Source organism: Bidens hawaiensis, unplaced genomic scaffold (genome assembly GCF_021521415.1).
Source record: "Bidens hawaiensis isolate Kalapana, Puna unplaced genomic scaffold, B.hawaiensis_p1.1 tig00017248_1, whole genome shotgun sequence".
Lineage (NCBI taxonomy): Eukaryota > Viridiplantae > Streptophyta > Magnoliopsida > Asterales > Asteraceae > Bidens > Bidens hawaiensis.
This window is the reverse complement of record NW_027492612.1, coordinates 379,932-390,716: the sequence shown is the minus strand read 5'-3', so window position 1 is coordinate 390,716 and position 10,785 is coordinate 379,932. Positions and strand designations below refer to the sequence as shown.

Genomic DNA, 10,785 nt, shown 5'->3' with positions numbered 1-10,785 from the left:
TGAACAGCAGGGTCAAGTTGATACCCCTCGATGTTACTCGGATTTCGACCAGCTGCACTTCCTTCTCTCTCATTGTTAGTAGCTGCTTCCACTGACGGTTCTCGAACAACGTGTGGCCTGCCACGACGTACCGTACGTCCTCCTTTTCCAGCAGCTTTCGTAGCTCCAGCCATTCGTATTCTATAAGGAAACACAAACATCATCACTTAAGGAACCATTTAGTACAAGGATAGTAAGGCTAACAGGTAATAACAGTGGCCAGCTGTGATTAGCTGATCACGTTACTTTCCGTGTCCTATACATTTCCTCTTATGAGTCTATTTGTGCTAGTTCTATTTCTAACAGTTAGACAATCAAACAGTTCATATCATCATGTACCCTATCCCTAGCAATTAAGCTAGCATTCATACATTCTTTATTTAGATACTACGCAAACATTTATTCATCATTCTACTTTACATGTGAATTTAATCACATACTTTACCTTTACTTAGCTTGCTTGAGTGACACATGGCATTCTCGTACTGGCATCTTCTTTCTTTTCTTACTTTAATCCCATGTAGGATGCTTAAATCTCTCGAACTTTGCTCTGATACCAACTTGTAAGGCCCCGTTACCGGTAGCCTTACTTTGTACGTTGGATTTACTCATAAACGCATTTCTAAATATCAGAGTAAATAAAAACTCTCGCGGAATAATAAAACTTCAACCATAACATTTTATATAACCCTCAAATCATGTCTTATAAAACATTTGTAGACAATTAAAACAAAACATAGTCTTTAAAACATCACAACATTTCCTCGAGATGCCAGTATCTTCGATTCCATGCCATGTATCTTTAGTCACGCAAGCTGCCTCAACCTATTTGCCTGCGTGCATATTAAAGTCAGCTACGCTGAGTGAGTTCTAGTTAATCACATAACTTACTTTTCATACACATATACGTGCCCGAAGGTACGCATTACATACCTATCATGATCAGCACATACACATTCATATCTAACCATACATTATAAAGGGCGTTTCACCCTACATACCTCGGATATTATTAGGGTCCGGTCACCCTCCATCCTCGGATATTATTAGGGTCCGGTCACCCTTCATCCTTGGATATTATTAGGGTCCGGTCACCCTTCATCCTCGGATATTATTAGGGTCCGGTACCCTTCATCCTCGGATATTATTAGGGTCCGGTACCCTTTCTTCCATAGCTTCATACTATACATGTCCTTAAATACTTTTCCTGACAATACGTGCAATCTCCGAAGAGCGTTCACGTACCATTAACATATCATACGTACATTATGCATACATCATAAATATTCATACATGCATCTAATCTTACATCATACATAGAAATCACGTCTTTAGCTACCACCTGACGGTACATGCAATATCCAAAGATCGTTCACGCACCGTCAAGCAATCATCATACATAAATCATACAAGGCATACACTTACCACTTAAGGTAAGTGTATTAACTATCACATCGAGTATGCACACAGCCCCGAAAACATAACAAGGAAGTGGGGCTAGAAACTCACCTCAATGCGGTTGCGTTCACCGTTTACGGTTATTCCCCTCTTGAGATGTGCACGACTAACTGTATAATAATTATACGTATTAATAGACTATCACTACACATATCGTCTTTCTGGTTTAATTATTACCCTCAACTAACGGGGGTCCGGGGGCAGCGCCCCTGGCTGGGGTTAAGCTGCCAGGTCAGCTGGGAAAATTTTTATTTTCATTAATAGTCTTAACACATTTTCCATTAGGATTTTGAATCGTTAAATAATTTGCTACATAAAATCCAAGGGCTTCTTTGTAATTAAATCATTCTTTTCTAAGTCCAGGACCATTCTGTCATTCTTTCAAAGTTCTGATTCGTCACTCAGTCCTTAACGAATGGGAATTCATAACGAATTACCCATTATAGTGAATCTGCCTTTGTAACGAATCAGGCATCTTAACGAACTGGTCCCTTGAGCGAATTGAACCTTAACGAATTGATCTGGTCAACGAATGAACCTATAACGAATGGGGTTCATTTGTCCCTCCCTTAGAGAATGGCCTTAGCGAATGGCCTAGTTCGCCCTTATTTCCTTAACGAATTACCTGCCAGTTCGCTAATCTTTCCTTAGCGAATCGGCTGGCGAATCACATCTACTTCGCTAGTTACCCTTAGCGAATTAGGGTTAGGTCAGAGAATGTCGGAAACATTCTCTGACACGCTAACCTCGTACCAGCCGCCTTTCCGTCGTCGGCGCCCGAAAAACGCTGTTTCACCGGAAAAACGTGATCTAGCTCGTTTTCTACCGTTTTTTCACCGTTTTTCGTCTCATTTGATCCAGATCTGAGCTAGGGTGACCCCTAAGCTCATCATAGGTTCGGTTTATACCCGATACCCACCCAGATCTAGTGACTTAAACGGTTTAACGGTGTCGGCTCGTCGTTTCGTGTGTGTATCTCACGGATTTAAGCTCATACAACAAAATACTATCATACCTTGGGTCGGGATCCGTTTCTTCTTCTATATTTCGGCTAGAGAGAGAGAGAGAGAGAGCTTAAGTGTGTGTTTTGAGAGGTGTATGGAATATGTGTGAATGAATGAAAATGGGTATTAAGTGTTTATATGTATATGGATCATGGGCTTAAGCCCATGGTCCTTTCCTCTTTCTTTCATAACCCAAGTCCATAACCCATGTCCATGACCCAACACTAGCCCAACTCCTAATAACCCATACTTTCATTTATTAACCGAAACTCGAAAAACGGAATGTTACATAACATGGACACGAATGTCAAGAGAAGGATGCAGAAAAAACATGTACCATAAGCAAAGAGGAATGTACATCATATGAACAGTTAAATTATGGGAGATAACTATAAGATGTCTTTTAGTATATATATATATATAATGCATAGACAACCTATAGACCCGGTGACATATTAAATATCGTTGATGTTCTCGAATGTCCCACTTGTAGACTAAGGAGCAAAGACCCAACTAATGTTTGACCAGCTTCACACCATCTTAAGATTTTATTTATTTATTTATTTATTTTAACTAATATTTTTTCCCACCTTTTTCACCTCAGGTCTTAAGTAAGACTAGAACACACAACCATTTGGTTATAAGGCTATATGGTGGACAACGTGTTATGGGGACGCTGTCTACCATGTGTCGTCACGTCACCCATAGGGGCGTGATACACAAAAGATGTGTAGCGGATAATTCTCTTCCAATCATTACCCCTATATTACTTTATTATCATATTTTTATTAAAAATAAAACAACCTTCACCACCAGAGCTACGTGGAAGTACCCCCACATCCAACCCTCCAAGGCGCCCATGGGGTGTGACATCCGTCATTTCGGTTATATATTTGTACTTGTTTACCTGACTCGGGATCGTATTTGGATTCTTTTTATTTATGAAATCAAGTGTTTATTAGTAAGTTATGTTATTTAATTCATTTTATATTGTTTTGATGTTTAAACTTGTTAAAATATTTTAAAAACACGTATTTTAGCCTAAAAACGTATTTTGGGAAACTATGGGGGCTAAAATTGTCAAAACTGAAATCCTGGTGGAAACAGCAAGCCACGTCACGCGACCAAGGTGTTCTAAGAGGCCACACGAAGCGGCCTAGTGCCTGCAGCATATCAGTTTCGGTTTGGTTCAAGTTTCAGCTCGTTTAGCTCATTTTTGACTCGTTTATCCTGAAATCTCTATCCAAATCGTGTTATAGTTCAAATACTAAAGTTTTATAATGTTTCTAAGCATATTTTGTCATTAATCAACAGATATTATTGTCTAATTTAAGTTATTGATCGAGATTTAGTGTTTATCCTACTTAAGTTTGAGTTTTAAACAAGTTAGATAATTTATTGATAAACATGAAGCAATAATTCAATTCCTATATAAACCAACGTCCATTATTATTCATTCTATGCTCCTCAATCATCAATTCTCCATCTCATTCACTAACTTAAGTATTATCAAGTCGATTGACTTTCAAAAGTCAACGTTCTTTATCTTCTCAATTTCACCTAGTTCTAATATGAATTTGGGTAAGTTTATACATCAAATTTGTTTTAATACATCATAAGATCAAAATCCTTCATTCAATTTTAAAGGATAGAGGGATTACCATGTCCAATTTAATCAAATTCGTTTTAGGGATTATGTTAGGGTAAAATTGGGGGTTTTGCAATTAACGTATCTTATGGTTAAAACTAGCTTTCGGTCCCGAAGACTTTTATGCTTATTTTCATGCTTAAAATAAGACAGACCAGAACCCAAACCCCTTTTTATTGTTCAAATTCTCACCCGCACCAGCTCGCTTAAAACTTGTTTATTTCATAACTTGAGTTTTATTTATCCATTTCTTGTTATTCCAGTGGTTTTATTCTCGGTTTTGACTCTAGTTTATTATCTCAAATTTTTAAGTATTTTTGTGTCGGATCAATCAACACGTTAATTTCCTCGTCTATTATTATTTTATGGGGCAATTTCATATATAACCTTATAAATATTGAAAATATCATATATACTCATGCAAAAAATATCATGTATGCCCTTGAAAAGTTATTAATATATCATATATACTCAATTCATTAAAAAACTTAAAAATATGATCATATTACTCTCGTTTGATTAGATGTGATAAAATATTTATAATGTATACCATTCGATGCGATAAATCTTCGAATGGTTTGCAATTTTAAAGAAGTGACGAGATATGGGTTTAGTTGTCGCTAAATGTGAGAAAAGTCGATTAAAGTTAAAATACTAACAAAGGGTATAAACACATTATGTAATGGGAAGATGTAGAATGGTCTATTCGTTAAAAATGAGCATATATGAAAGTATAATTTTTTAGAAAAATAACGACAGAATGATCATTTATTAAATTATTGTTAATGAATAGGGTATATGATACTTTAACTGTTTTATAAAGACATATATGATAGTTTAGTTAATTTGTAAGGGCATATATGATATTTCAAAATTTGCATGGGTGCATATAATATTTATAATGTTTATAATGGTATATATGAAATTAATCTCTATTTTATTATTATCTCGCATAAATAATAAATGAGAGTAATTCACACCCCTTTTTTCATATTTTACTTTTGAGGGGTAACATGCGTACCATACATATCAAAGTTATTTAATTATTTACATCTATATCTCACCAATCACAATTCGATACTATGTGTTTATGGATTTATGTATTACATGGTATATGGTTATGTGTTTATTTTTATTGTTTGACGGTTGGGCCACCTCATCCTCATATAGTATGCGTACATTACCCCGGTAAGCTGGCTTTCTGCTAGACCGAAAGGGTCCACATCTATTTGTCATATATCATCAGTGTTGTAATTGTTTACATTGTATTCACATACGAACTGTTTGTTTTACAATATAATAATATATTTAAACTTGTGTACTACTCACTCAACTTTAAGTTGATCAAACTCTATTTTTAAGTGTGTTACATGTTTGCTAGTTGAAGAATTGGATGTCGGGAAGAAATAATTTTACTCTAGGTTATTAAATAAAAAGCTAATTTGTATGATGTATTGTTTCTTTTGTTTGTATTGTGATGTACTTCAATTTTAAAAAATAAATTAATTAGTTACCGTCATTATAATTAATAGTGTCTTGTGAGCTACTGTGTAATCAGTTACGTTCTGACATTCCCGTTGTAAATTAGAGTGTGACATAGAGGGTGTGTTCCTGTCACTTTTTTTGGGTGTGAAAGTCGTTTCGGTATGCATGGTCTAAGAATTTGCAACTAAACAAAGATTTATATATTTGGAAAAATGTAAAACACACAAACAAAACATTACTCACACTCTCAATTAACACTTTCACCTTCAAAATAGACAACACGTTTTATTGATTTTTTTATAACAAAATAGTTGAAACAACTAGCATAATGTTAATTGACTCTTTACACCTATCAACAAAGCATACAAAGTCAATAAAAGCGAATTGGACTTTTAATAATCAAATTATAACCATTTAACCAATAATACTCGGTACTCGTCACTTCACTAGTGTAATTACACTAGAGGTTTCATTTTCATTCCTAAAAACATTCGTATTATAATGGAAAAGCAACTTCACCTGCTCTAACAAATTATATTAGATAACTCATGTAATTTTATTTAAATTAGGTTACTAAATATTTAAATTGAGCTTTATCAGAACTTTTGTGCATCAAGTAAGCAATATAGGAGAAATGAAGATCGGGATTTAAAATATATTAAAAATATAAACAAAACGTTCATTAGCTAAAATAATAACAATAAAAAATAAAATCCATCTCACCATTCCACGTCAACATAAAAAAAGGTTAAAAGATTTCCTTATTAAATCTATATTTTAAACGAAATATGAAATTTAATGACTTGATTTGAATACGTTCTAAGGTTTATATCAAATACAAATGATTTTTACTGTAAGAATTGTACAAATAACTAAAGTAATTATTATTACTCTATAATTTTTGAACTCTAGTAATTATTATTACAATATAATATTTTTTATAAAATAATTATTATAGTTTAAAACTGTAATTACTTTAATTATTTTTATATTTAGTAGGTTACTTTTATTTGTACAAAATCTCACTCCTGTTTTTTAAACTTAAATGTTTTATTAAAACTTGATGTCATTCTATTCACTAAACAAGGTTACCCACCGGCCACTACTTTATGATCATAAGTTTGTTACATTTCAAAATAAACATATAAATATTTGGTTCAAGTTATTCTATAAAAATGAACAAATATAAGAAGGATGAGAAAAATTTCTAAAAAAAACACCCCTAAAAAATTAAAAACATAAAATAAAGAAAAAAACATAACTCAAAATTTTATAAAAAAAAATTAAAAACACAAAAATGTTTTCCACCAACTTTCTCGTTCTCATAAAAAAAACACAATGGTAAGTGAAAAAGTCGTTGTGTCTTTTTGTTTTTCACTGTGTTTTGTGTTTATTTTCGTCATTGATTGTGTCTTTTTTTCTTGACATTGTATCTTTTTTTTTCTTTATATTTTATTATATTACTCAACATTGTGTTATATTTTGTTCGGCATAGTGTTATATTTTGCGATCTATCGTATCTTTTTTTTAGTTACAATTGTGTCTTTTGTTCATTTTCGTCATTATGTCTTTTCGTCATTTTTTTTAATAGGAATTATGGCGGAAACATTTTAGTTTTTTTTATTTTTTTCGTTTTTATTTATATTTTGAGTTATGATTTTGTTATTATTTTTTTTAATTTATTTTTAAGTGATTTTTTGTGTGGTTACAAATTCTTATCACACTTCTCATTTTTCTCCCTTTGTATTTTAACTTTACCCTGAGCGTTCGTTTCACCGAATGGAATGGAACTGGAATTTGCATATGAAGTAAAGGAATTGGAATTGGAATTTAAACATTCTCATAGGAATGGAATTTGCTGGAATTGGAATCCCAATTCCATCTAACGTGTTTGGTTGGCCAATGAGGCGGAGGCAATCACTTTGACCCACTCGACCGACGACCCGCAACGTTTTTGGACGATCCGACCTGCTGATGATCAAAACCGCTTCCACCCGACCCGACCCGACCCGCTTTCGTTTTTTTTGGTTCGTTATTTTTTCCAGTTTCATTTTGGTTCGCTTTTTTTTTGCTTCAGTTGGTTAGTTTATTGGGTTTGGTTCCGGCTCGGTTTTGATTTTTTTGGTTCGTTTAGGTTGGTTTTTCGTTTCCTGTTTCTTCGAGTTCGTTTTTTTCTTTTTTTTTTTGTTCAGTTTTTAGGGTTTCGGCCCGTTTCGGTTTTTTTGGTTCGTTTAAGTCGTTTTTTTCTATTTCTGTTTGGTTCAAGTTCTTTTTTTTTTTGCATATTTTGTTCATTTTTTCGTTTTGTGTTTGGTTCAAGTTCGTTTTTTTTGCTTATCTTGTTCAGTTTCTTGGGTTTCGGCTTGTTTCGGGTTTTTTGATTCATTTATGTTGTTTTTTCGGTTTCTGTTTGGTTCAAGTTTGTTTTTTTTTTGCTTATTTTGTTCAGTTTTTTTGGGTTTCGGCCCGTTTCGTTTTTTTGGTTCATTTTTTTCTGTTTTTGTTTGGTTCAAGTTCGTTTTTTTGCTTATTTTGTTCATTTTTTTGGGTTTCGGCCCGTTTCGGTTTTTTTGATTCGTTTATGTTGTTTTTTTGGTTTCTGTTTAGTTCAAGTTTGTTTTTTGCTTATTTTATTCAGTTTTTTTGGTTTTGGCCCGTTTCGGTTTTTTTGGTTCGTTTATGTCGTTTTTTTTGTTTCGTTCGTTCAGGTTTAATTTTTTGTTTCGTTTTGTTCATTTACCTTTTTTTGTTTCATTTTAGCCGGTTTACTCGGTTCGGTTTAACTTTTATTTTGGTTAGTTTTTTTTTCGGTTTATGTTCTTTATCTGTTTCGTTTTGGTTAGTTTGGTTTCGTTTCCTTTCGGTTTCTATTCTTTGTTTCGTGTTGGTCCATGAAATGGCAAGGGCGTCGGCGGACCGGGTCGGGTTGAGCCGAGCTGACCCTTGCATCAAACCGAACACAAACTGACGCGGGGCGCCGAATCGAATGCGAGCTGACCCCGGGCGTTGACCCAAACGCGACCCGACCCGGAGCACTGAGTTGAAAGCGCTAAGACTCGGAGCGTCGACCTGAATGTGAACACACCCCAAATGTCGACCCGAACGCGACCATGTTAGTCGGCCAATTGCAGATTCCATCAAATTTACTTGAATTTCTTCACATGATGGAAGGATTTAGAATCCCTTTGTTTAAAGAAATTTGAAAGAATTGAATTCCAATTCCAATTTCTTGTCAACCGAACACACCAAAATAGAATTAAGATTCAAATTACAACTAAACGAACACGTCATATCATGAGATTTTAATTACAATTTCTTTGAATTTTGTGAAATGAAGGCACCATAAATATTGTAGTCAAAGAATGATATATTTGAAAATTAGAAAAAGAAAATAAAATAAGATGATATAGGTGGGCAATCTATCGTTTAGCTTGTCTGTCAGGATATCATCTCATATCCCATCCCAACCAACCGCCGTTGTGTTTCTCGGGTTACCACTCATTCCATTTTCCCCCAATCTTTTAAATTAGGGTTTCAAATTCATCACCATGGACAACGAATTACACGATTGGGAGGTGCTGGACGACTCTAATCCCGTCCAAACCACCGCCTATTTGGACGGAATCGAACGAGACTCCGAAGGTGTCATCAAATCCGATTACTTTTCTCTCGATTCCCACAAATACCACCTTGATGACCAAGTCTCGGTTGAATCGGATAACCCTAGCTGGATTGATCCTGTTTGTGATGCCAATTATTCCATTACCAAACCGGTTAGCGAGGCTTCGAGCACGGATGAGTCCGAATTAGTTGCTTCAAGTGAAGTGGTTTTTGATGAGGCTGAAATTGAACTGAAACCTGAGGAATCGGTGGATTCGGGTCAAGTGATTGAAGGATTAGGGGTCGGTGATGTGAAAGCTGCTGCTGGTGCTGGTGGTGATGAGATTGAGAAGAATAGTGTGGTGGCGGTGTGGTGGAAGCTTCCGGTGGATTTGTTGAAGTACTGTTTGTTTAAGGCGAGTCCCGTGTGGACGTTCTCGGTGGCGGCTGCGATGATGGGGGTGATGATTCTGGGGCGGAGGTTGTATAAGATGAAGCAGAGGACTAGGACTTTGCAGCTTAAGGTCGCGGTAGACGATAAGGTCAGTTTATCGTTTTCGTTTGCGTTTTTTATTTTTATTGCAAATTCTAATATGTTTTGGGTTGATGAGCTTCATAAAGTTGGTTGATAAAATATCTATAAGGTTAGAAGAATCGTATAATAGTTAATCGTGACTTGTGACAGTATCTTATTAAGATTAACTGAAGCGGTTTTGGTCTTTGCTTTGTGTAAATAATATTTATTTTGCAACTCACTAGAATGCGTATACAGATAAGTGAACAAAATCGTACATAGATGTACTTGGAGAAGCTTACTTTTTTGAGTCGTTAGGGTCGTTAGTTCATGCGACCTGCCTATTTTGCCACCACTTTAACACACACATATGTAGTGTATATATAGTGTATACATGCATATTCATTATTATGACCATATATGTATTTTATATATGTGTAGCATGTATACACATATTTTACAACTAATTAAAAAAAGCTTTTCCAAACGCAAAGATACAATTATCGGTTGGTGGTTTTCGCTCAGAAATCAAACACTTTGATGTCTTGTAAAGTACTTAGGTTTATATACATCTATTACATGTATGAAACATATTTTACCTCATTATGTCTACTACTTGTGTTTATTTACATCTATTACATGTATGAAAGATATTTTATCGTATTATGTCTGTTAACTACTAGCGTTTATATCATCTATTTCATGTAGTTTATATATGTGTCAGCATATGTTATATATATTCTTGTACAGAAGGTATCTCAGGTTATGAGCCGGTCTGCAAGGCTCAATGAAGCATTTTCAGTAGTGAAGCGAGTTCCCATCATTAGACCAGACCTGCCTGCTGCTGGGATCACACCGTGGCCCGTGATGGCTTTAAGATGAACGTAAATAATGGGAAATACACAAAAGACGTGTGAGTTTACTACTTTAAATCGTTTGTATGGTGGTCTGTAATATAAAGCTTCACTTTAAGTGGCCTGGTGACTGTTGTAAAATTCCTATAATGTGTACTATCGACTTGTTATGTGATTCTGTAA

General features: G+C 34.7%; 1 protein-coding gene across 1 annotated transcript; it reads left to right on the top strand.

The window, feature by feature from the left end:
* Positions 1 to 9,088: 9,088 nt before the first annotated feature.
* On the top strand, positions 9,089 to 10,785 carry LOC143553473 (uncharacterized). The gene is made up of 2 exons (XM_077043472.1): positions 9,089 to 9,776; positions 10,499 to 10,785. Exons 1-2 carry the CDS (start codon positions 9,183 to 9,185, stop codon positions 10,628 to 10,630), a joined length of 726 nt encoding a protein of 241 aa, XP_076899587.1. The 5' UTR covers positions 9,089 to 9,182; the 3' UTR covers positions 10,631 to 10,785.